This window comes from Aquarana catesbeiana, linkage group LG01, assembly GCF_042186555.1.
Source record: "Aquarana catesbeiana isolate 2022-GZ linkage group LG01, ASM4218655v1, whole genome shotgun sequence".
NCBI lineage: Eukaryota > Metazoa > Chordata > Amphibia > Anura > Ranidae > Aquarana > Aquarana catesbeiana.
This window is the reverse complement of record NC_133324.1, coordinates 191,037,825-191,065,755: the sequence shown is the minus strand read 5'-3', so window position 1 is coordinate 191,065,755 and position 27,931 is coordinate 191,037,825. Positions and strand designations below refer to the sequence as shown.

General features: G+C 42.4%; 1 protein-coding gene across 1 annotated transcript in view; it reads left to right on the top strand.

Annotated features, from left to right (window-relative positions):
* Positions 1-27,931, top strand: part of MCC (MCC regulator of WNT signaling pathway) — a 530,407-nt gene that overhangs the window by 125,254 nt on the left and 377,222 nt on the right. The window contains exon 3 of the mRNA XM_073624625.1: positions 1,241-1,449. Coding sequence (XP_073480726.1) covers positions 1,241-1,449 — 209 coding nt within the window. The remainder of the gene's footprint in view (positions 1-1,240; positions 1,450-27,931) is intronic.

Genomic DNA, 27,931 nt, shown 5'->3' with positions numbered 1-27,931 from the left:
GTCCCCAGCAAGGACAGCTCCAGTGCCCACCCACCGGGAAAACACAGTACCTCTGCAGGAGGGATTCTCCCATCAACACGGACTGTGTTAAAGTGGTTGTAAAGTCTCAAGGTTTTTCATCTTAATACATTCTATGCATTAAGGTGAAAAATCTTCTGTGCTGCAGCTGACCCCCAGATTCCCCCCCCCCTTTTCCTTTCCTGAGCCTGATCTGATCCAGGGATGTGCTCCAGCCACTGTCACTCTCCTCATTGTATAGGTTAATAGACTGCAGCAGGAGCCAATGGCTCCTGCTGCTATCAAATGCTGTGACGCGGGGGGCGGGGCGTCGGACGCAGCAGCAGCAAGACTGAGAAGTGAGCCCACACGGGTGCCTCGATTGAAAGTGGCTTTTGTGGGGACACCCGATAAAGAGGAGGGGTCAGTAGCACAGGCGGGGCACCACAGAAGTTTGGGGCTGCTCTGTGCAAAATGATTGCACAGAGCAGGTAAGTATATGTTTATTTTTATTAAAAACAAATTGAAGACAAACTATTTAATGGGGGAATCGAACAATTTTCTTCAACCACGGGTAGAAAATTGTATTGTAAGCTATGGCAAACTTAAGGGCTGTAGTCCCACAATAGTGAAAGTACACAGCATTACAGAAAAGGGAAGTAAAACAATAGTACTCTGTTACTTCATTGCCCTACGCTTCTGCGAGGTGAGCAGTGCAGAAGGATGAACTGGCCTAGGACAGCCTTACCCGCTTGTGCAGATTTGTTATCAGACTTTAGCAGTTGGCTCCTGCTTGTTTCAAAGATGTATTCTCATTTAAATCACAAATTGCTGTGCATAGAAACTTTATTTTAGCAAAGTAGCCTTTACTTTAAGGAGACTGGATGGGCAAAGTGAAAGGTTCTCTTTGAAGAGGAATCGTCCCACTGATATTTACCTTCATGCAATCCTTTGCCGCTCTTGCTCCACCATACTGCTAAGTCCTATCCCTTTCGGGGCTTACACAGGGTTAACTTAATCCTTCTAATGTGACAGTGTTGGGGCTTGGTGTTTAGTTGTTTAGGTCCAAGCCTTGCATCATGAGTAAGTCATATGCTCCTATATACCTGGAAGGACCGATAATTTACCTAGTGTTCCGACAAACGCCTGAATGGACAAAAAAAACACACATTCCTTCTTAAAAACCGTAGCTTACACATAATGACCAACATTACTAATTTTGTTTCTATTCCTTATAATGCAGGAGCTCTATCAGGAGCTAGAGAGAGTTGGGAGTATGATTCTGGAGCACGAGACCTCCAGAGCCCTGACCCGCAGAATCATACCATCATGCAGAAGTTTTTGGAATTTGGAGGTAAAGCAACAACACAAGCAGCTTTACAAAGGCTTCTTTCTCAAAGCTCCTGTCTCGGCAGCAATGTTGGAGGAAGCTACCTGGAACTTGCCAATACTGTAAGTGAGGCCCTGTCTAATGCATCAGTTTTATTGTCTCTACCAAGGTAGGAGGTTGTTTTATTATGAGCCTAGTATATGGGCTTCTCTGTGGTTTAAGCTTTTTTGCAGCAGCAACGAAGTGGAGAAATTATATTTGTGGTGTGTGTGATATTTTTTTTTTCTTTTTAAACTTTTACATTAAATTAGACCAGGAAATAGGGGGTATTGGGCCTGTATGGCTAGGGGAGAAGGCCCTTTCATTGAACTTGTACCAGAACCTAGGTAGCTCGCATGATACCTGTCTGGATGGAGAAGTGGCTAGTGATGCATGTTTTATTGTCGAATGTGCACATTTAAAAAGAAATGATAGAAGTGAGAAATTTCAGCTTGGCTGACTGGGGGAGGAGGATAGAGATCCCAGCACTGGATCCAAACTATGGGCCAGTGATCTTGCAGAACACCCTGCCTAGGTGGAGAAGTGGATAGTGATTTGTTTTAGTCTAATGATTTGATGTTTTCCAATTTGAATGTCGGCCATTGAGTTTCCTTTTATGATGATAATGCTGTACAAAGTGAATGTCACTATACAGCATGGAATTCATCCGGGGGTTTCTTTCTTTAAATAAATGTCTTTTTGGAAATGTTAATCGGCGACTGAGGGATACTGAATCCTGATTGAACTGTGTAATATCATTACATTATTGCACGCTTAATTATGTCCAATCTTTAGGATTTAACAAATTTCCATCTTTCTGTTGTGGATTTGCAAATGTAATTGAAATTCCACGCGTTTTGCAGAGAGACTGATTTGTTTAAATGATAGCCGTAATTTTCTGCAGTGTACATTTCCGTCTATTAGAGCATATTTAAATTATAATGAACATCAGGCTGAGAGAGTGTCTGCCTTTTCATTTTGGGAACTTATGTTGAGGGAATTTTGCCTGTTATTCCCAAAGGACTGCAGTCTTAAATTACAAGTGCCAGAAGTCTAATCAACAAAGAACAGATAGTAATTGCCAGCTTCAAGTCAAGAAGGCAAAAAAAATAAAATAAAAATGGTTAATGCAACCGATTTTTTTTTTTTTTTTTTCTTCGATTTTGTTTTACTTTGTTGTCTGCCACCAATCTCTGACCTTTTTTGCATGGGTGGGAAATGTCTCAGGTGATTAAGTCGTTCAGTCTGATGTAGGTACTAGAAGACACTTAGGCCTGGTTGACAAGGGTGTTAAACACAGGGGGTTGATCCTCAGTTGCACCGTCCCCCTACTGTCCACCTAAATACCTTGCTGCTTGAGTGGTTTTACACCTGCCACGACCATGAGCCTTTGCTTTGCCATTTGCAAACTTGACTTGTTTTGCTGAGTGTGACAGGCAGCACTGCCTGTCGCACTCCATGATTAACTCAACTTCATGAAAATGAGAAAAGCTGCCCTTGTCCCCTACACTGTAAGAGTTGAAGTGGTTGTTCAGCCACTCTAACCTGTATACACCATCAGCCCTGCCTTCTATTGTAGTATCCCCCTCTGTGTGTGATTTATAAAAATTAATGCGGTAAATACCTAATTTCACTGCTAAGATTGTGATCACATGACTGGCCAGCTTTCTCTGTTCTTCCTCTGAGAGATACAGCGGGCTGGCCTGAGTTTCCTCTGCTGATGTCAGTCTGGAGGGGAGGAGGAGAGAACTGTATGGTCATGTGATAGCAATCTTGGCTCTTAAATGTTTTGTTTTGTTTTTTTTTTTGTTTTTCATGAACAACTGTGTTTATATACAGTTAAATTAGTGTAGCCACTCTGTGGGATTACCAGGTGAAAATAACGAAAAAAGCCATAACAAAAAACCCAATGTAGCCACCTTTTTTAAGGATTGGCATGCTGCAGTATATTACATATTTGGTTTTGGTTCAGACACACTTTAAGCTCTAAGCTTTCCTTATTAGGGGCAAAAAGCATTGGCGCTGAATGTAGGCATAACTTACAGTATCCATGTGGTTGATACTGTCAAGATGAAAATTAGATTATCTCTCCTATTCTAGCGCTGAATGTGCCTTCAATTTAATGTGCCAAAAGAAATCAATTCTGCAATATATCAAAATGTAAAATATTGGTGCTGATATATTTGAGGCACCAGATTGTCAGCCAAAAATGATGTGTTGAATCCAACTGAGCCACACTGCTAAAAGCATCTGGCATTGTCTGCTTGAAATTTAATCATGAAAAAAATCATACAGCAAACATGTAAGATTGTTAAAATCCCATTAAAATGAATTTCAGGTGTATTTTACTGTAACATCTGAGTGATTTGTTTACTTAAAATATTACTAATATTAATATTCTAATCATTATGAATTTTAAAGTGTACAAATCACTTATGAATCAGATTAATACATTGGGCTGTTAACATATTTCTTCAGAAAATTAAAAAAAAAGTCCTCCTAGATTCTCATTAACATGAAATAACCTGTGGGGTTTTATATTTTTATAGTGAGAAATATTTACTCTGGATCGGCAAATTATAAAAATCTCTAATTATAGACTGATCAAAATTGCACTGGGTGATTTGGCGCACCTTATGCACATCGTATAAATTTTTGGATTGTTGTTAAGGGTAAAATTTATGGCTTACTGCAATGCAGCTGATTTTGGAACCTTGCCTAGCACCAATATTAATAAGACATTTCTAGTGTTATCCAATATCCAATTTCCTTTTTGCAGCAATATTATGCTTTCAATGGGCTGGGAAAAGACTTGCTTTGTTTAATAAGAAAATATCCTTTCATACATTTCATGTACCTTATTCATCCCTACTGGCTAATTAAAAAATAACAAAAGATCAAATTGGATGTCGGTGAGCAAAAGTTCAAGAACATAGTTTTTTTTATTTTTTAATACTGTTTGCTTAATACGTTTTGAAAATGATTACAGTCACTGGTCTTTGTAAGGTGACATATGATGCAGCCTGTCATTGGCATAAAAGCAGAATTAAAGTGTAAAAATAAAAAATTGCGAGCAGGTAGACCGTTTATTTCAAAAGATGCTATGCATGCTATTTCTCTTCTGCAATAAAACAAACTTGCCTGCCTGTTCTCAATCTTTATTAGAATGTACACTTAGCTGCTCATGCACAAGCTGATGTATTGTCTCTGCACAGGGAATCCTCGGTAATGTGTTACATTTTTATTCGTAAGAAAAGATCTTCGTAGAGGAAAAATCAGATGAAACCATTTTAAAAACATTAAAATACAGTGACTCCCTTATGGTTTCTCCTTAATATTTATTCAACTTATAAACTAAACTCTTAACTTCAACTTAACCTAGTGACTTAAACCTGAACTCAACCTTTAGCTAACTCTCGCCCCTAACACTTAAAGTGGTTGTATCCCTTACAACACTTTTTGCTACAGGTAAGCCTATAATAAGGCTTACCTGTAGCTACCCTGGATATCTCCTGAACGGTTTAGGAGATATCCCCTGTATTTGCATGTGCCAACGTCATCGGCACATACGCAGTGAAGCAACGGCACGTACGTGCTATTGCTTCAGTTAGACTGTGCCGTTACCGGCGGCTCCCGCGCGCATTCGCAAGAGTGACAGCACGGCTCCGGCCAATCACAGCGCCGGAGCCCGCGATACCTGGAAGTAATTCCAGGATCCATGTTGCCGGCCGGAGTGGTGAACGAGGACTGATGCGGGGGCTTCGATCTCAGGTAAGTAATACATAATGAGCTAGTATGGTATGCCTTTTGTCTTGCAGTGTGTTTTTTTTTTTTTTGTTTTTTTTTTGTTCTAAAGCTAGAAGTTTTTTTTCCTTTTTAATGAGTTGTGTGCATTAAAGTGGTAGTAAACCACTAAAAAATAAGAAAACTGTGGGCCCCCTGCAGGTTTGTCATAATGTACTAGTATGCACTGCATACTAGCACATTATAACAGACTTCTCTGTACGCGGAGCTCTCCAGTGCAGCATTGTCATGGCTCCCCAGCACCGCCATCTTCACCGGTCTTCCTTGCGGGCTTTGGCTGTGTATATGACTGGTTCCGCAATGTCACCGGCTACATATTGTGAGCCTTATTATAGTCTTACCTGTAGGTACAAGTACAAAAGTGGAGTTTAATTCCATTTTAAATGTTACAAAAAATTCCAATAGTTGTTCCCCCACCGACTAAATACTTACCCGAGTCCTGTATTGATCCAGCACTGTGCCTGTCTGCAGCAGTGCTGCTTCTTACTTTCTTTCCCCTTTTACAGGCTCAGGGACAGCAGCGGGAGCTATTGACTCCCGCTGCTGTCAAATTATGGAAGTAGCGAGGGAGGGACTGAACTGTGCTGTGTGTTTCCAGTAGATTCACACAACCTGACCTGAGAGTGAGCCTGTAGGTGCACCACCATGGGGGCACACTGAGAAGAGCTGAGAGCACCAACAGGTACCCCAGAAGAGATTTGTGGTTCCTCTCTGCAATACATTACATAAAGCAGTAAGCAAGTATAGCATGTTGGTAAAAATGTATTTGTGCAGTGGAATAACATCCTTACAGGACCGTCTTACAACAACAACTTACAAGCTGATCTCAATGCACTGTTTAATTGGGCAACTATGTGGCAAATGAGGTTTAATGTTGATGAATGTTACGCACTTGGGGGCTAATAATAGGCATGCATCATACATACTAGGGGGAGTACAACTGGGGGAATCCATAGTGGAGAAGGATCTGGGGGTTTTGGTAGAGCATAAGCTTAATAACGTGCCATGCCAAGCTGCGATTTTCAAAGCAAGCAAAATCCTTTCTTGTGTTGAGAGGTATAGACTCCAGAGTGAGAGAGATCATTTTTTCCCCTGTACAAATCATTAGTAGGACCTCATCTGGAATATGCAGTTCAGTTCTGGGCACCAGTACTCGAAAGGATATCGGGGAACTGGAGAAAGTGCAGAGAAGGGCAACCAAACTGATAAGAGGCATGGGGGAGCTCATCTACGAGGAAAGATTAGAGGAACTGAATTTATTCTCTCTTGAGAAGAGGAGATGAGGTGGGGATATGATCAACATGTTCACATACATAAGGGGTCCAAATAGTGAACTTGGTGTTGAGGACATTAGAGGACAAGGGGGCACTCTTTACATCTAGCGGAAAAGAGATTTTATCTCCAAATACAGAAAGGTTTCTTCACAGTTAGAGCTGTGAAAATGTGGAATAGACTCCCTCCATGAATCTGACCCTTACCCAGTGGAGTTGTCGGGTGATCATACAGTTATACCATTTAGAGTGAGATCTGACTTTTACCCAACCAGCTCCCGGGGGAAAGATATGGATCTCTTTGAGGCTAGTGGAGAAGCATTTGACTCGCCTAGCCCACAGATGCTCCAGTAGCCCTATAGCCAATAACCTTACACTAATTGAAAATGAGGCTCCAGAAAATCTGAGTAAAGATAGCAATATTGTTATTAGGAATGCGGATTGGGGGCCTCCATTGTAGTTTTGGGCTCTGAAGTGTATAGGAAGGAAGCCATATGCCAGCTTTCTGATAAGACCCATTTGAAACTTAGAGGTGATCCTACACCCACATTCAAAAAGGATTTGTATATACTATTGAACAGAGTGATGGCAGCAGGCGTTTTCACTTCAGAGGACAGAGAGGTTCATTCTGGAAGCGCCCATTATGCCCATCTTTCATCATTTACCAAAAGTTCACAAGGAGGGTAATTCTTTATCGGGAAGACTCATTGTTTCAAGAATTGGGTCTCAATGAACGCCTAGGTCAGTGAGTGGACCGTCAATTACAACCCCTTGTCTCCTAGTTTACCAGGTTTTCTTAGGGATTCAAAACAGTTGCTGGTTGATCTATAGGAATTTAGATGGATTCCAGAGTACATGTGGATTACCTGTGATGTTATGAGTTTGTACTCATCCATCCCCCATTCTCTAGGACTCCAGGCGGTATCCTAATTTTTGAGGCATTCGAGCAGCTACTTGCTTGTCCACAAGGAATTCATGTTGCAGAGTTTAGAATACTTGTTAATCCACAATTTTTTAAATTTTCGATGGGAACCACTACCTCCAGAAGTGCAGGGCTTCCATGGGAGCTAAGTTCTTACCTTTCCTAGCTAACCTTTACATGGGGTGGTGGGAGAGGACCCACATTTTTGGGGCTAGTTCAGCAATTGAGTTCTTTCGACCTGCTTTTTGTCTGTACTAAGGAGGTGGGCAGCATAAGTGAATGGCTCTCATATCTTAACAACAATAACCTCAATCTACAGTTCACGGGTCTCATGGATTTCAAGTCAATAGAGTATCTAAATGTTATCTTGGTGGGTGAAGAGACTAGGGTGGTATCAAAGCTATATAGGAAGCAATCTGCCCGCAATTCTCTGAGAGCAGACTCTGGTAGCTCAAAACATACAGTGAGGGGAAAAAAGTATTCGATCCTCTGGTGATTTTGTACATTTGCCCACTGACAAATGATTAGTCTAATTTTAATGGTAGGTTTATTTTACCAGAATAACAACAAATACAGAAAAATGCATTTCAAAAAAGTTCTAAATTGATTTGCATTTTAATGAGTGAAATAAGTATTTGACCCCTTCACAAAACCCTGGTTGGCAATCGGAGGTCAGATGTTTCTTGCAGTTAGCCACCAGGCTTGCACACATCCCAGGAGGGATTTTGTCCCGCTCCTCTTTGCAGAGCCTCTCCAAGTCATTAAGGTTTCGAGGCTGACATTTGGTAAGTTGAACCTTCAGTTGCCTTCACGTATTTTCTATGGGATTAAGGTCTGGAGACTGGCTAGGCCACTCCAGGACCTTTTTTAATGTGCTGCTGCTTCTTCTCTACTAAGCACCCGTGTGTTTTGGGTCATTGTCATGCTGGAATACCCATCCATGACCCATTTTCAATGCCCTGGCTGAGGGGCATTGCCCGGTACTCGCCCAAGATTTGATGGTACATGGCCCCGTCCATCATCCCTTTTGATGCGGTAAAGTTGCCCTGTCCCCTTAGCAGAAAAACACCCCCAAAGCATAATGTTTAAACCTCCATGTTTGACAGGGGGATGGTGTTCTTGGGGTCATAGTCAGCATTCCTCCTCTCCTAAAAACAGCGAGTTGAGTTGATGCCAAAGAGCTCAATTTTGGTCTCCTCTCACCTCCACGCATTCACCTCTGAATCATTCAGATGTTCATTAGCAAACTTCAGACAGGCCTTTACATGTGCTTTCTTGAGCAGGGGGACCTTGCGGGCTCTACAGGATCATGGCGTAGTGTGTTACCAATTGTTTTCTTGGTGACTATGGTCCCAGCTGCCTTGAGATCATTGACCAGATTCTCCCATGTAGTTCTGGGCTTATTCCTCACCGTTCTCATGATCTTTGAAACTCCATGAGGTGAGATCTTGCATGGATTCCCAGACCGAGGGAAATTGACAGTTATTTTGTCTTTCTTCCATTTGCGAATAATCGCACAAACTGTGGTTATCCTCTCACCAAGCTGTTTGGCGATGGTCTTGTATCCCATTCCAGCCTTGTGTAGGTCTACAATCTCTTGTCCCTGACATCCTTGGACCACTTTTTGATCTTGGCCATGGTGGAGAGATTGGAATCCGATTGCTTCTGTGGACAGATGTCTTTTTTTTTTTTTTTTTTTTTTTTATACAGGTAACAAGCTGAGATTAGGCGCACTCCCTTTAAGAGTGTGCCTAATCTCAGCTCGTTACCTGTATAGAAGACATCTGGGAGATAAATCTTGCTGATAGGGGATCAAATACTTATTTCACTCATTAAAATGCAAATCCATTTATAACTTTTTTTGAAATGTGTTTTTCTGGATATTTTTGTTCTGTCTCACTGTTAAAATAAACCTACCATTAAAAGTATAGACTGATCAGTTTTTTCAGTGGGCAAACGTACAAAATTAGCAGGGGATCCAAATACTTTTTACTTAACCACTTCAATACAGGGCACATTCGCACCTTCCTGCCCAGGCCAATTTTTAGCTTTCAGTGCTGTCACTTTTTAAATGACAATTGCGCGGTCATGCTACACTGTACCCAAACTAAATTTTTATCATTTTGTTCTCACAAATAGTTTTCTTTTGGTGATATTTGATCACCTCTGCAGTTTTTATTTTTGCTAAACTAAGAAAAAGACTGAAAATTTTGAAAAAAATAGTTTTTCTTTTTGTTTTTTTTATAACATTTTTTAAATAAGTTTTCTCCTTCACTGATGGGCACTGATAAGCTGCACTGATGGGCAGCGATGAGGTGGCACCAATGAGATGGCACTGACGGGCATTGAGAGTCGACACTGGGCACTGAAAGGTGGCACTGGATTTCACTGATAGGCATCACTGGCAGGCATTTTTCATGGGCACTGATTGGCATTTACCTGGTGGTCTAGGGTGGCATACCTGGTGGTCCAGTGTGGTGGCCATCCCTGGTGGTCCTGGGTGGGCATCCGAGGGGGGTTGCGCTAATAAACAATCAGGACAGACCCCCCCCCCCGTCAGAGCAGGTGATCGGCTCTCCTCTACTCGCGTCTGTCAAATGCAAGTGAGGAAAAGCCGATCAACGGCTCTTCCTGTTTACATCATGATCAGCCGTGATTTGGACATGGCTGATCACGTGGTAAAGAGTCTGTCATTTTGCTATATGGCGGGCGGCAAGTGGTTATGGACAGTGCTAATAATAATAAAAAATGTGCCTGTGTTTTCTACCCCTATTAGTGTCGACTTTGGCAAGATCGGGAACACAATCAAAATTATCTACCAATCATCGATTTACGATCCTATTTATGCTCAAGTTTTGTCTAAAGGGATTAAGATTGTTTCCCGTAGGGCTCCCACTCTGGGTAGAACCCTGTCCCCTAGTCTGTATACCAGTAAACCACACCCTTTCCATTGGTTACAATTTAAAGGGTTCTTTCAATGCGGTGTGAGTGGATGTCCACGTTGCCCCTATATTAGGAGGGGGGAGGTGATCCACTCCACTGCTACTAACAAGGATCATAAAGTTTTCTCATTCATTAATTGTAATACCAAGTACCTAGTATACATCATTACATGTGAGCTATGCTCCATACAATAGGTGGGTCGTAAGACCCGCAGATCGAAGGATCAGATCCATGACCACCTTTGATATGATATGCATAAGAAACCATTCCATGAATGTAGCGAAACATTGGCATCAATGTCATAACAAGGATGTAACCAGTTTATTCATACAAGGGGTCGAGAAGGTAGTGCTACCCAAAAGGGGTGGAGATAAATTCAGGATGCTCTGCAAAAAAGAGGTTTATTGGATATTTTATTTAAACATAGAAAGCCCGCTGGCCTTAACTTTGAGTGGGACGTTACTAACTTTTATGAGCAAGACACACACATGTCTGAACTCCTTATTGATACAAGCATGCATGTCTTACTTGCATGCATACAAAAACTATATTGATAGGTCATATGCCTGTTTTTTTTGTTTTTGATTTTTTTTTTTTTGGTTTTGTTCTGTTTGCCTGCTAGTTCTCCTGACCTTTTCTAAGTGAAGCTGTAGAGGTTAACATAGTTTATTCTTGTCTACCCATTGAGGACGAATTCTTTAGTCTTCCAGTGACTCATCCTGTAGCCAGGCTTATGCCTGTGCACTCATATGAATTGTACATTATTGCATATTAACTTTTGTTGATCTATATATATTTTTTACTGTCATTTATTATATGTATTATGGATTTTCCATTATGTATGCACACATGCGCATAAGTTTTTGTCATCAGAATACCGAAACATTAGCATGTTAGTACACGAGAGGGCTATTGTAATAATATTTAATGTGAGTACATTTGTATATTTATATTGATACATACTGTTGCCTTATGTGTCCAGTTTTCTGATATGCTCGTGTATGTTTATATTTGAAACATGGGTCACTGGGAAGATTTTTAGGTGTCAAGATATCAGTGTCCATATTTTAATATTTGATCTGTACCTAAGTTGATCAGATTATTTTTATCATATTTATGGCTAAATAGGTTGTTGGTGCCCCGACTTGGAAGCTTGATCACCTGACAATGCCTGAATAGATGCACATGGGTGTTTTTAACTATTTGGTCAATTGTTATCAAGATCATTGTGTGTGTGTGTGTGTGTGTGTGTGTGTGTATCTCTATCTTGACACAGGCACAATTTTCATACTTTTGGCTCTGTGTTCCACCAGAATAAAATGGCAAAATGAAACAATGCCATCACACTACCTCCACCATGTTTTACAAATGACGTTGTGTGCTTTGGATCATGAGCTCTGCCAAGCCTTCTCCACACTTCTTTTTTTTTTTTTTTTTGGTTTGTTTTTTTTATTTTTTTTTCTTCTAGTCATTCTGGTACAGATTAATCTTGGTATCATCCATCCAAAAAATGCTCTTCCAAACCTGGTCTGGCTTTTTTGACAATGATACACCCACCTCCTGGAGAGTGTCCTTCACTTGTCTAGATGTTGTAAATGGGTTTTTCTTTACCATAGAAAGGATCCTGCGATCATCCACCACTTTTGTCTTCCGTGGATGTCCAGGCCTTTATGTTGCTGAGCTCACCAGTGCGTTCTTCTTTCCTCAATGTACCAAGCGGTTCATTTGGCCACTCCTAATGTTGCTGCTATCTCTCTGATGGATTTCTTTCGTTTTTGAAGCCTTACAATGGCCTGTTTCACTTTCATGGACAGCTCCTTTGCATGCATTAGGTAGGTTCACAGCAATAGCTTCCAAATGCAAATACCACACTTGGAATCAACTCCAGACCTTTTACCTGCTTAATTAATTAATGAAGAAATAACGAAGGAGTAGCCCACACCTGGCCATGAAACAGCCTCTGATTCAATTGTCCAATTACTTTTGGTTCCTTGAAAAATCGCTATTAAGAGCTGTCATTTCTAAACCCTTCCTCCGATTTTGAATGTACATATCCTCAAATTAAACCAGAGTGTGCGTGTGTGTGATTTTTATATATATATATATATATATATATATATATATATATATATATATATATATATATATATAATTTGTAATGTGTCTAACTTCAGCTATGTTTAAGCACCAGCTCCAGTGTGAGAAGCGTTAGTTGTTACCTGTTGGTTGGTTCACCACCATTTGCTGTATGGTTTTTACTGCATGGAATTTAAGTGGATGTAAACCCGAAAAAAAGAAATGTTTATATCATACTGTAGAGTATAAGATTTGCTATTATTTGAGCCCAGTCTTGCCACACAGACTTAATCCATCTCTGAGCAATCCCCTTTTATTGTTCAGTGAGACAGTTCTTGACAAACTGAGAAAAACTTTGTCAAATCCTCCCCCTTGCTGTGAGTGACAGGTGATTTACATCTCGTGCATTAGCCTAAGAGACATGCATTATTTTTAAATTCCCTCCCCCACTCCTTTCTTCAGCAGCTCTGCAAGGATTGGCTGTTCCACACCTCACCATGATTTGGCATGCTGAAGTCATGTGGTTACTTTCCTGTCTTTTCACTGGATGTTAGAAATCATAGCAGAAGTTCAGCAGAAGTTCAGTGTTAGAAATACACAGAGAAAATGCATATTGACAAGGGGAGTGTAGAGGTGGGTGGGGAGTCTACTGACATCACAACTCCTCCCACCGAGCTCCAGACAACAGACCCACCCACAGAATATGCAGTTTTTCGGGTCTAATAACAAACAGAGGGGAGACATTTGACAGGTAAGGATACATGCAGGAGGCATGTATATCCTTATAGATAACCCCTATGGCCGTAGTTTAGAAAGGATGACATTGGGTTTACATCCACATTAAGGTAATTGTACCCGAGTGCAGCCATCCAGCCTTTTTTCTCCTACAAGACTCCCTCCAAAGGTGATTTTGGCCAGCTCAGTAGATTGCTTTACAAAAAGTCTGGATTATTTCCTAAATGTACATAATATAACTGGATCCTAACATTTATAGATAAAGTTGATCTAGGGAATATCCGATTGCCTCTCGGGATCAGGAAGGATTTTTTTTCCCCTTCTACAGCAAATTGGATCATTCTTTTCTGGGGTATTTCGCCCTCCTCTGGATCAACTGTGGGTAAAGGACTGTGTATATGGGGATTGCATTTTGTGTGTGTGTGTGTGTGTGTGTGTATGTATGTTATTGTTTATAGATTATTTTTATTTTATTTTTTTAACTAGATGGACTTGTCTTTTTTTTATAATTTTTTTTCAACCTAACTACTGTATGTAACTATGTGTATATATATTTTGACAACCGCATTAACCCTTAAACCTAGGTGAAATTTATTTTGTCATAACTAAAAAAACTCAGTGATATGCTACCAGTGATGGTAGCATCCTACATACTGTTGCAACCAAATTTCCATTCACCATATCAAAATTCTGCAGAAAAAGAATGTATTAGTGAGTATGCTGTACACTTGTGTCTATTTAGTATTATTTTTTAAGGGTGAAACAGGACAGGTTTTCCTGATTTGTGAAAGGAGCCCGATGTCTTGCTACGAAGAAAAGGTACTCATCTGTAAAAGAAATTTGTATGTGGTGTATGCGTACTGCTAGCTTGTGTTTTTTCCCTTTTACTCTTTGCGTTTCCACGAATGGTCATGAGAGGGAGTTCTCAGACAGATTAATGAGGCCAGTCTTTGTGCAGCACAGGCTTCTTCAGTGTTTTCACTGTGTGTCTACAGATATGGTGCCAAACTCTGTTCACTAGAGACAGTCTTCCCGTATGACGATGCCAATTCTTCTGCCAAAAACTACTTTAGCAATTATTTGTGTAGCAAAAATATGACGTGAATTGACTTTACATACTGAGATGCTTCATTATAGAAGAGCTGGTTTAATTGTTCTACAAGCTAGGCTGGACACAGTGCAATTTTTCTTTTTAATCGTAAACACAGGTTTTCAAGTAACCTGAGCCATATCAGCATTTGCAGTGCATTTCTATCAAGACCTATTGTAAACACATAAAATAGTTGAAGAAAAACTGTTGCAGATGATCAGCTTTTCGGTCTCAACCCAACACTGGAAAAGTTGTCCACTAAAAGTTTGAATCTCGTTCTAGAAAAGTCAAGCTACTACTAGACACAGAAGTGAGGTAATAGTCTCTCAGCCTGAATGGTTTGTGCCAGATTAGATGACCGCTTTCTTTGTTTGTACCAGTCACCTGCCAGTCAATCACTCTGAGGCCATGGTCAATTGGACATTGTAGAAAACTCCCTCCCATCTGTTTTCCTCTCTGGTGTAATTGGAATAGCTATCCATCACCGCCTCTTATTACAACTTCCCTCTTCATTAACATAAACACACGTATGCTTGGCAAAGACTCTGCCAAGTGTAACTCGGGGCAAGACCGATGCTATATGATGGCAGGTAATGAAGTTCTATGCTAGTCAGTCAATGTTCCCACTGCCCTGATTGGACAGAAGCATCTGGGAGACCTTTTAAAGTGGTTGTAAACCTCAGACATGAAATATGAACAAAGCATATCTTCTATAGTGTGTACTTGTCTCAATTAAAAGCACTAAGTGTCATTTCTGTCTGCTGCTTCGTTCCTCTATCAGCATGAATCACTTGTGACAAGTTTTCCTGACACCTAGATGGTGATGGGAGGGAGCTACAGCAGGTTGATAGCCTCGGCTCTGTTCCTGTGAACTATGTGAAGGAGTGGTGTCCCTTCCCTTCCATTCTCCTCCAATCAGATCTCCCCTCACTAAGCTATGCAGAGTTTAACTTTAGTTCTCTGTCTCCTTTTTTCTCTACTCTCCGACAATCTTATAAATTCATCACTTTAGACCGATGTAAAGACAGATGTGAAGAAGAGAAGGTTGTAGATAAAAAGGTACAACGTGCATAGGAGTATTTGTTTCATCTCTGTCTATCGCCACTTCACTGGGTATATAAGGATTTTCAACCAATTTAAGCTACCTGCAGACAAAAGATAGTAGACTTTGAGCAATTTAAACTCAGTTTAATACTGAACATTTCTTTTTTCATACATCATGGGACACAGAGTTAGGCTAATATTAATTACCTGCTGGGTTATTCTTCATCCCCAGGTGAATGGACACTGGTAGACCAAAGGTCTTTAGACAGGAAGTGATCCCCTATATAACCTCTCTCAAGTTTTTTTTTTTTTTACCAGTGTCTGCAAAGTGGATGGTACGGTTGTCTGAGCTCCAGGTCTCTAGTCCCACAAAACAGTTCTTAAATGAATCAAGAGAGCGACTGATCGGATCCATTTGACACCGGCTCTATATGCTTAGAGAAATCGTACCCAAGCCTCGCAAAGAAGAATCAAGATCCTGCAAGGTTTTGCTTGCAGTGTGGCCTCCGGGCGCTCGATCCTGCATAGTGGAATCCTGAACGCCACAATGCTAAGGCATTCCTGCAGGGTGCTGTACAGGTCCAATGGAGTGGACCCCAAACATGAAAAGGGTACCCAGGCCTTGAAGGTCCACAAGTGACAGGAACCCACCGTGAAGATTGGGCTCTTGGTTTCTAAGCGGCCCTGTGCCTGGACGGGTAAGTGAAACCCCTTTATTATTGTGGGGTGTCCCAGTGATTGTAACAATCAGTCAAGCTAGCTAGAGGTTGGACACCTGTGTGCGGTGACCATACGGGGGAGTTTTTGGACTAACTGTGGCTGTTTGCAAAGTGTACCTTATTTATTTCTTTTTTCTTGTGTCTGGCTGTTTTTTACTTGTATAATGGCGCATGATGGTGCGCCATTTCGCCTTGGTCGCCATGGCGCACGTGAGTTTGCAAAAGCTCCACTCAGTTTGTTTTGGCGGCCATGGCGCATTCGGCTTCTCCGCACATGCAACGTAGCCTTTATTTGTGCGCACGGCCACGCCCGTTCGCCGGGACCGTGTGCGCATGCATGCGCAGAACGTTCCGGCACACAGCCAGCTTATTTAAGCTGTGTATGCCAAGCATGTGGTGCTTCCAGAAGGAATGTGGGATATAGGTGTAGCGCTATAGAAAAAGCATGATTGAAAAGTCCATAAAAACATTTTCAGGTTGTCTGAAGCAGTCAAAAAGCAATTCACAGCAGATCTCTGCAGATATAGAGGGAGAAGAAGCCCATCACCATCACCCAAACACACTGACCCTTACCATCAGCAGGTGGGTTATATAGCATAACATTATGGGATGGTACCCACAGGAAACAAACGTCTCTTTATCCCAGGCTCCTCACTCCAATGATGCGATAGAGACTGATAGCCAAGATGGTAAAGCCAACAAACACACTCCACATTTGCAGCGAAATATTAGGTATACTTAGTGCTCATCAGGGAACAAGTCACCCCAGGGCTGTGGAACAACACGATACTATAAGACGTAGAAGTGTGCCAGAGAAAGGATGCTGATTGTCCGTAAAAAGCCCTCCAAGAATGTCGAGAAGAGAAACCCTGACTCAGCACATTAAGAGTCACGATTTCAATCTGAAAGATGAATGTAAAAATCAGCTGTGACAGTGCGAGGCCCTGCCACTGACACTGCCACTTGTTATGGACAATCTGCATTCTTTCTCTGGCACACTTCTACGTCTTATAGTATCGTGTTGTTCCACAGCCCTGGGGTGACTTGTTCCCTGATGAGCACAAAGTATACCTAATATTTTGCTGCAAATGTGGAGTGTGTTTGTTGGCTTTACCATCTTGGCTATCAATCTCTATCACATCATTGGAGTGAAGAGCCTGGGATAAAGAGACGTTTGTTTCCTGTGGGTATCATCCCATAATGTTATGCTATATAACCCACCTGCTGATGGTAAGGGTCAGTGTGTTTGGGTGATGGTGATGGTCTTCTTCTCCCTCTATATCTGCAGAGATCTGCTGTGCATTGCTTTTTGACTGCTTCAGACAACCTGAAAATGTTTTTATGGACTTTTCAATCATGCTTTTTCTATAGCGCTACACCTATATCCCACATATCTTTTTATTGTATCCAAAAATATTGTGTTAGCTGCTCATTCTTAGGCCCCTTTCACACATGCGGACAGTATGTCTGTATTTCATCCATCCGTTTTCGGATGAAATACGGACATACATGCATCCCTATGGGATAGAGGGTGTCAGCGGATGTACATCCGCTAACACCCGATGTTGTCAGGCTTCGCTCTCCTCCGATTCTGCGGACGGAAGAAAATCCTATTTTTCTATCCGTCTGCAGAGCGGATCGGATGAACACTGACAGACGGTCTGTGTTCCTCCGATCCCCCATAGGGGAGAGCGGAGATCTGACAGGGCGGTCCCTGCACAGTGTGCGGGTCCCGCCCTGTCATCTGCCTGCTCAGCTGGGGAAAGCGGAGCGATCCCCGCTGAGCAGCGGATAAACACGGGGCGGATCAACACGGATCCGTCCCGTGTGAAAGGGGCCTTACTGTTTCTGTTATAGCGCAACAAACTCAATCTGTATTTTTTTGCTTCCAGAAGGAAGCTATGGGACACAGAACAGGCTCTGAACCAGGCACTTGCAGCAGTTCATTTCTGTTTACCCAGGTCACGTGAGTCACCATGTGTTGCTTGGCAGGCTAAAGGTGCTTAGCAGGATTGTTGTATAGGGGCTTGGTGAGCCCTATTAAAGGGTCTCCCTTCTGAGATGTGTTAATGCTACACCCAGGTACTCCCTTTTTGTGGCTAGTAAATGTCTTCAAAAAAGAGGAGTGGGACTAACACTACAGGGAAGGGCACACCTATGTCATCGGTAGTTCCTGATGAACCCAGTTGTATCCCCTGAAGGACCAGAGGCTTCCGGGCAATCTGAGCCGCTGTGCCTGTCTGGGATTGTGTCTACAGTCAACACTCACTAAGGATGAACTGTCCTCAGCCCTAGCTAGGTTAGAGCACAGGTTTGCTGGCATGATTGCCTCCATCCCGCAGGGTGGCAAGAAGCGTGACAGATGCCCCTCCCCGGAGCCTCCTAGTCTGGAGCAGGAATGGTTTGAGGATGGGGAAGAGCTTAAAGCTCAGGATTCTGTGGATGGCCTGTTGGATGAGTCTGCTTCCGAGCAATCTGGACAAGAAGATCTCCAGTTAATGTCTGCCTCTCAATCACAGAGGCTTTTGATCCTGACTATTACTGAAATGGTTTGTTTTGCCTTTAAGTTGCTGAGCCTCCCTGGTCCTCTTTTGGGATCCCTGAGGCCTCTTAAAATTGAGGGCCACCCTTAAAAAAAAAAATAGCATAAAAAATCTGCAAAAAATTAAAAAAAAACATGAAAAAAAAAAATGTACTTACCTGAAACCCTTGTTGCTAGGCAGTCTTCCTAATCTGCCTCTTCCTATTCCGCGGCATGTCCTGCTCCTCGGTGAGCTGCCCCGTTGCCTTCTGGGAACTGTGTGTGTTCCCAGAAAACCACGGGCCAAGCACAGAGCGCCGGGCGCGCGTGCGCAGTAGGAAACTGGCAGTGAAGCCGCAAGGCTCCACTGCCTGTTTCTCTTAGTTAGGATGGCGGTGCCGGGACCCGAGAGCCGAGGCGGCCGATATCGCGGGCACCCCCAGGACAGGTAAGTCTACCCTTTTAAAGTCAGCAGCTACAGGGTTTGTAGCTGCTGACTTTAAATTTTTTTTTTTTTTTTGCGGCCGGAACCCCCCTTTAAGGCCACACAGGCTTTCCCCTCACACCCTCTGTTGGAACAGGCGGTGTATGCTGATTGGGAACATCCTGACAGGATTTTTGTTCCTCCCTAAAAGGTTTTCCCTTTTATATCCCATGGATGAAAAGTTCTTTAAGTGTAGCATGCCAGCTGTAGATGCAGCAGTCTCTTCCTTAAACAAGAACTTGATAACCGGTAGAGAACACACAGGGCTTGAAAGACCCTGTTGACAAGAAATTGGAGTCATTATTAAAGGCTTCCTTTTCTTTGGCCAGTTCAGCTATTCAGCTAGCTGTTGCAGCAACTGGTATCTGCAGTCCGTAAAGGATCAGGTCAGACGGCCTGACAGGCCTAACCAGGAGGATGATCTGCCTGAAAATAAGGCAGATATTCCCAAGCGCTGTGTTTTGCTGTTGATGCCTTTTTAAAGGATTCCGTACAGCAGGTTTCTCGTTTTGGCTCTTGTCTGTACATATGTGCAGACTTTTGTGGCTTAAGAACTGGTCAGCCGAGCTTTCTTGTAAGAAGTTGTTGGCAGGTTTCCCCTTTCATGGGGAATGTTTGGTGATCATTTGGACAAATATATCCGAAGGATTTCCGGAGGTAAGAGTTCTCTACTTCCTGTGAAGAAAAGCACCAGGCGTCCCTTGTTTTAAAACCTCAGGGACTGCTTCCTCAAATGTCAGCGCCAAGGCAGTTCCGCCGCCAACAGGGCACTAGGGCCAGGGGCAAGCCACAGGGCCAGGGTCAGAAAAAGCCCTGGGTCCAAAATTTTCTAAACCCTGCACCAAGCCTTCCTTTTCATCGGGTGGGGGGGGGAGGCTGCTCCGCTTTGCGGACATTTGGAGAACAATGGTCTAGGACGAGTGGGTCACCTCAACTATATCCCGTGGTTACAAGCTGGAGTTGCGGGGGGTTCCCCCTCAGGTTTTTAAGATCCAGCCTTCCCCCGGATCCTCCAAAAAGACTTATTGCTTCAGGCACTACATCATTTATTGCATCAAGGAGTTATTGTAGAGGTTCCTGTTCCCCTAAAGGGGCGCAGGGTTTTACATGAACCTATTTACTGTTCAAAAAACAAATGGGGGGCTACAAAGCCCATTTTGGACCTAAGATCCCTGAACCAGTATCTACTGATTCAGTCCTTTCAAATGGAGTCTGTCCGCTCAGTAGTAGCCTCACTCCAGATGGGAGACTTTCTAGCCTCCATCATTATAAAAGATGGGTAGTTACACGTACCTCTCTTTCAGCCTCATCAGAGTTTCCTGTGATTTGCAGTAGAGGAATGTCCTTTTCAGTTTGTGACTCTACCCTTCGGGCTTGCTACAGGGTGTTCATAAAGGTCCTAGCACCAGTACTGGGTCTTTTAAGGGCCCAAGGGATCCTGGTGCTCGGTTATCTGGATGACCTTCTGCTCAGAGATCACTCACTACAGGCTCTAGAACAGAGCATTACATGCACAGTACGGTATTTGGAAAGCTTAGGCTGGATCATAGATACTGAAAAGTTAACCTTGAGACCAGCTCAAAGTCTAAAGTATTTAGGTCTGATCCTAGATACGGTCCAAGCAAGAGTATTCTTGCCACCCGCAAAGATCTGTGCCCTGGAGGATCCGGTGCGTCAGATAAGGGGCACCAGACAACCCTCCATTCAGCTCTGTATGAGCCTTCTAGGGAGGATGGTATCCTCCAAGGCGGTGCCCTATGCCCAATTTTATTCCAGGCCTCTACAACAAGACATCTTGTTGGCTTGGAACAGGAGAGGACAAGCCCTGGATTATGCAATGTTCTTATCACCTCGGGCACTCTTAAGCCTAAACTGGTGGCTGCAGGGTCAGAACCTGCGAAAAGGAGGATCCTTCCTCCTGGTAACTTGGAGAGTACTGACTACAGATGCCAGTCTCTCAGGCTGGGGAGCGACCCTACAAGGGCTCGCAGCTCATGGGAAATGATCAGGGACAGAACAGATCCTGCCCATCAACGTCCTGGGCAGTCTATGGGCAGTCAATTATGGGCAGTCTAGCCTTACAGTCCTGGATGGCGGAGCTTCAGGACTGCCCTATCAGTGTTCAGACCGACATTGCCACTGCAGTGGCCTATATTAACCACCAAGGTGGTACCAGTAGTCGTTCAGCTCTGAAGGAGGTGAACCACATACTAGTGTGGGCAGAGGAACATGTGCCGATTTTCTATCGGCAGTCCATATACCGGAAGTAGAGAACTGCTAGGCAGATTATCTCAGCCGCCTGCAGATCTGCCCGGGAGAATGGTCCCTACACGGGGGTGTTCCAGCAAATTTGCCAATGTTGGGGATGGCCAGACCTACTGGTACCAAGGTTCAACAGCAAGCTACAGCAGTTTGTGTCCCGAACAAGAGATCCTCTGGCAATTGGAGTAGATGCTCTGGTAGTTCCATGGAGCAAGTACTTCCTGGTTTTATGCTTTCCCTCCGATCCCTCTCCTTCCGCATTTGTTGCGCAGGATTCAGAGAGAGGGAGTTTTGGTCATTCTGGTTGCCCCAGCCTGGCCCAGAAGGCCACGGTTACCGGATATTGTGAGATTGATAATAGACGGGCCATGGACGCTTCCATGTCGCCCCGATCTACTGTCCCAAGGTCCTATATTCCACCCCAATTTACAGTCTCTCTAAATTTGCTGGCATGGCTATTGAAGCCAGGGTGTTAAAGGACCGTGGCATTGCGGGACCAGTGGTGTCTACCCTAGTGAATGCTAGAAAAGCTGTCACTAGGAAGATCTATCATAAGGTCTGGAAGATTTATATTGCTTGGAGTGAAGCCAAAAAATGGCATCCTCAAAAATGCATGATTGGGAGAATTCTCTCTTTTTTTTTTTTTTTTTCTACAGTCAGCAGTGGAAATCAAATTGGCTTTGAGTACAATCAGAGGTCAAGTTACGGCCCTATCAGTATTCTTCCAAAGGCCTTTAGCCGTCCATTCACTGATCCAAACCTTTACGCAGGGGACAACTCGCTTGCTTCCCACCATTAGGTCACCTATGTGTCCTTGGGACTTTAACTTGGTGCTGTCTGTGTTACAGAAACAATCATTTGAGCCTTTTAAGGAAGTTCCATTAGACTTGCTGTCACGCAAGCTAGCCGCTCTGATGGCCATCGCCTCAGCTAGAAGGGCGTCAAGAGTTGGTGCCCCTTTTGTGCAGGGAACCATACTTAATCCTTTACCACAACAGGGTTGTGTTATAACCTGTACCATCCTTTTTGCCAAAATTGGTATTGGCCTTTCATTTAAATCAGGACATTATTTTGCCTTCTTCTCCTCAGCCTTGTTCGGCGGAAGAGAGACGACTGCTTTCTTTGTACGTTGTCAGGGCAGTCGAGGTTTATTTGTCTAGATCTGCGTAGATCCGAGGATCAGACTCCTTTTTTGGTTTACCAAAAGGACCCAAGAAGGGGCAGGCAGTTTCCAAAGCTTCCATTGCCAATTGGCCATTCAGGCCTATGGTCTGAAACATAAAGCTCCTCCCTTTTAGGATGTGAGCTCATTCTACCAGGGGTGTAGGAACCTCCTGGGCTTTTCGCTATCAGGTATCTGTGGCTAAGATTTGTAAGGCTGCTTCCTGGTCTTCAGTGCAAAAGTTCACAAAATTTTATCACGTGGATGTTCGAGCAGCTGAGGATTTGGCTTTCGGCCGCAGTGTTACTGCGGGCTGCCGTTTAAGGTCTGATGGGTATTGTTTGGTAGGGTGTCGCCCTCCCCTCACAGCTATTGCTCTGGGACATCCCAGCAGGTAATGAATATTAGTCCAGAAACAGTATAGAAGGAAATAATCACCGCTCCAGGAGCATTTAAGCAGACAAAGGTAAATCTTTCTTGGTTCGGAGGTTGTAGGTGCTGGCTATTGCTGATAATGATAAACGGGAATGAATTCTGGACAGCCGCACTTGTAGATTTGCCTTGTTTATTTAGAAAACGCACATCAAATTCAAAGTAACAGCAGACAGGGAAAGAGCTGACGTTTCGCACTAACATTAGTGCTTAGCTGCTATGAGTAAGCACTAACATTAGTGCGAAACGTCAGCTCTTTCCCTGTCTGTTACTTTGAATTTGATGTGCATTTTCTAAATAAACAGACAGGGAAAGAGCTGACGTTTCGCACTAACGTTAGTGCTTACTCATAGCAGCTAAGCACTAATGTTAGTGCGAAACGTCAGCTCTTTCCCTGTCTGCTGTTACTTTGAATTTGATGTGCGTTTTCTAAATAAACAAGGCAAATCTACAAGTGCGGCTGTCCAGAATTCATTCCTGTTTAGAGGTAATGAATATTAACCTGACTCTGTGTCCCATGATGCATGAAAAAGAAAATAGGATTTTTTTGTCATACTTACCTGTAAAATCCTTTGAGTACATCATGGGACACATAGGTCCTGCCCCTCTTTTTGAGGATTCAGTGCTTGCTACAAAACTGAAGTACTTCCTGTATGGTAGGGGTTATATAGGGGATCACTTCCTGTCCTTTTGGTTTACCAGTGTCCATTCACCTGGAGATGAAGTATAACCCTGCAAGAGTAATGAATGTTAGCCTAACTCTGTGTCCCATGATGTACTCTAAGAAAAGTATTTTACAGGTAAGTATGACAAAACAATCCTATTTTTATGCAAAATGTAGACAAAAGTCCCCACAGAAATTCAATACAACTGACATTTTTGGGCCATTTTCCACTGAACAAAACTGTTTCTCACATGTACATTTTTACACCAGATTTTAAATCCAGTTCGGATTTCCTTTTACCTGGAAGCTTTATTTTTATATTATCTGACGTGTGTATTTTGCAAGCCGTGTTTTTGTTATACAAGTTGGTTCCTGTTTTTGGAAACCTATTTTAACATGAAGCCTGATGGGCTTTCCTTGCCCGTGAAGCCTGATGGGCTTTCCTTGCCCTCTCTGTTATCTAAATGCAGTATGTCATAGAACAGATCTCAGATCAAAATTTCGATTTTTAATGCTGGGTATCTTCCCTCATGTCAAGCTAAGCAGTATTTGCTTATGCAATCTGTGGATGTAAATATTTGTTGTGTGTACAATATATACCGTATATTTACAGGTGTTCTCTAATATATGAACAGCAGCTTTTCTGCAAAGCCTTTTCAGATGAGCTCCTTCAGTAATTAATTTCAGCAGGATGACCTCATGGTAAAGAGCATATTATCACTGAAGGGTGGGCTCAGCTTATTTAATAAAAATTTGATGAAGGGGGATGCTGGTGAACATACATTGTAATATCCTTTGCTCCCTATGAAGCTACAAGAGTGTACTTCCCATGTGAGCTGAAACTGTTGTATTTTTACAGGTACGTACAATTTAATGTGATCTTATGAAATAAATTGCACACAGCAGTACGTATGCAGAGCATTTTGTGTGATTTATTGGTAGGCTTTCTGTTTTGATATCCACGGGGGGCTGTATATACTAAAAACAGAAAAGTTTATGTAAGCTCTGTGGTTGTCTGCTTTTCTTTTTTCAGTTTGTGCATTACATACATACATACCAAGAAGGAATCAATTTGTATTGGTTCATTAAGGAATAGGACTGTCATTAAGATGTGTCATGAATGTTCCACTGTGATTCTTACCACACATTCTGGTAGATTTTTTTTTTTTTATATATATGTTTTGGGGTTGCATGTTTTCAGAATTTTCCATGCATTACTGTCAAGTACTGCATTTGTATCCCTTAGAAGCAGTGATTTAGAATTCTCAGAACTTAACCATGTAACAGTTGGTGATGGCTATGGCTTGGGATGAAGATAAGCTGATATTGGTATCTGAGTAGTTGTGACCTGTCTTGCCCCTAGATTTGTCTAGATCGGTGTTTTTCAACCTTTTTTCAGTCAAGGCACCCTTTAGAACTGTGCACAATCCTGGGGCACACCAGTCTGAGGGCTCGTTCACACCAGAAGGTGCATCCAAGCACACGCTTTGTTGCGTGTTCACACGTCACATTTTTAAATGGGAGCTAATGTACACGCATTTGCTGGATGTGTGGGGTTGTCATTAAAAAAGAATGTTACCTCACTGCACTTGGTATAAACAAGCCCTAAAGTATAGTCCGTGAGGCAAAGTTCAATGATCTTGGGTTGTAACTCCTCCTCCTAATTCCCCCTTCTAGCACAAATCCTCTGCTAAATTACCCCCCCCCCCCAATTCCTCCTAGCACAAACCCCTTCAAATCCTCCCTCCTAGCACAAAAAACTCCTCCTCCCAGCTCAAAGCCCCCTGTTCCCAGATCCCCATTCCAATCCCCTCTGCCAGCACAATCCTCTCAGATCCTCCCAAATCCTCCCTCCTAGCACAAATGTGGGCTGTGCCTTACTTCCGTGCAGTGTGTGTGCTGTGTGTTAACTCTTGCGCAGTGTGTGGGCCACCCTCTCTTGCAGTGGCGACTCTGGGAGGAGAGAGAGCACAGCCTGCATGGCTCGCTACCTCCCTACAGCTATTTGTACTATTGCCGGCAAAGCAGAAAGCTGTAGTGCCACCCAACATGTCTTTAACCGATGACGTAAGCAGTTGGTAGGATGCAGGTGGGTGGCCCGCACAGCTTTCTGCTTTGCTAGCAATAGTACAAATAGCTGCAGGGAGGTGGAGAGAGCCGTGCGGGCTGTGCTCTCTCTCCTCGCAGTTGCACTGCACAGGAGTTGACACAGAGTAGCGCTCAGACCTGGATGTGTCCACGGAACCCCTGAGGACTCTTTGTGGCACCCTGGTTGCAAAACCCTGGTCTAGATTGTGGACACCTATAAATTATGTCCATAAAGTATATCTAAAGCCCAAACTTTTTTTTTTTTTTTTTTCATATTGTGGGAATAGTAAAAACCAGTATTCATTTTTACGTCAATTTTTAGTTTTAGTCTTTTGACTAAAATGCCATTTTAGTTTTAGTCGTATTTTAGTCATCTGAATTGTTTTAGCTTTATTCAACTAAAATCTCCAGTGCATTTTAGTCGACTAAAATCGAATGGGTTTAGTTAAATTGTGATGCATTATTTAAAGCATAACTACTTTTGTGTGATCTATGTACATTGCATGGATTTTTACAAACTTTGTTGCATATTCCCAGTTTTTGTGTGTCCCTGTGTTTTTCTGTGTCCATATGGAAAAGTGTGTCTAATGGGAGTGGTTTTTTTTATCAATCAGCTGTGCACCTGCAGGGCGCTAATGAGGAAAGCCGCTTGGCCTGCATCCCTTTAGACGGAATTTCCTATTGGGAGTATTTCACCAAAAATGAAATTTTTGTTGCAGGGGATGCTTGAAATCTGACCTGTATCTTAGTGCAGACTTCTGGGAAAATCAGTGAGCCAATCACACAATCAGGAATCTGAATTGTTTTAGTCGACTAAAATAGTGAATATGAAATTAACACTGGTAAACAACCTCTATCGTGGCGATATTTCTCCCTGTCCTGTATGCACAACAGGTTATGAAATGAAATCTCTCCAAAGTTAGAGAAATTTTACTCATAGACAGTTGTTACCAGAACAAGTGTCACCATTGGAAGAATTATTCTCTATTAATGTTGCCGTGACTATGCATAATTATATTTTTCTGCACCCTGTCCAAAAAATAATGTTCAGATTTAGATATACTTAAAAGTGGAACTGTAGTGCTGCTTTTTATTTCCATAGAGATGACAGATTAGAGTAGCTCTGTCCACCTCTGCCACTATGTTCTTCTGTGTTCACATTGCCCCTATCTGACCATTAAATGACCACGGAATTAACACCTATGCATGCATACAGTATTTAGATTGTCCTGGCTCCATTTTCATTTTTTGGATGCCGGGAATGTGTTGAGGGTGTACAGTGCATGCTCTTTTGGAAGTGGTTAAGAGACATGCCAAGTCTCTTTTGCTAAAAACTATTTTTTTTTTTTTTTTAAATCATATAAATAGAGCACGATTCTGGCCAAAATGAGAATCGCCTTTTTTTGCTTAGAATAAAAAGATCACAATTCTGGCGGCCTAAAATCTTTCACATTATACAAAAAAAAAAATTGGGCTAACTTTACTGTTTTTTTTTTTTTTTTTTTTTAATTTATTAACGTGTAAATTTTTTTCTCAAAAAATTGAATTTGAACGATTGCTGCACAAATACAGTGGGACATAAAAAATTGTAACAACCACCATTTTTTTCTCTAGGGTCTCTACTAAAAAAATATATATATAATGTTTGGGGGTTGTAAGTAATTTTCTAGCAAAAAAAAAAAAAAAAAGTTTTTAACTTTTAACGTCAGAAAAAGGTTTAGTGTTTAACCAATTAAACTGCCCTCATTTTCACACCAAAGTGTATTCCTTTGATCTGAAGGACAAATTGTTACAATGTTTATACTTAAGTTCCACTGCTAAAGAATGTTGTGATTCTTGGCAGACTGCCCGTTTTTTTTTTTTTTTTTTTTTTTTTTCTTTTGAGGGCTGTCAGCTTGAGCAAAGAGAATTCTCTGCATAGAATGAATCGGGAAATACTCTTTTCAAGATCGCGATAACTATTCTTAGCGATTAATCGCGCAGCTCTAGTGTCAAACCTTGGCTAGCTCACAAGCCACTTATAAGCTTATGTGCCTGCTGGCCATGTTAACGGTGACTTGGTATCTGCTTATTTTTACAACATTCCACTGAAACTGCCCTACTAGAACTCACCAATGGCCTACTAACTGCTAAAACCAATGGCCATTACTCCATACTTTTAGACCTCTCTGCTGCCTTCGACACAGTTGACCACCTGCTCCTCCTCAGCAAACTACACTACACCTTGGCTTCTGTGATTCTGCTTTATCCTGGTTCTCCTAACTATCTCTCAGCGCACTTTCAGTGTCACTTACAACTCCATCTCCTCTGCTCCTCTTCCTCTCTCTGTTGGGGTACCCCAAGGCTCT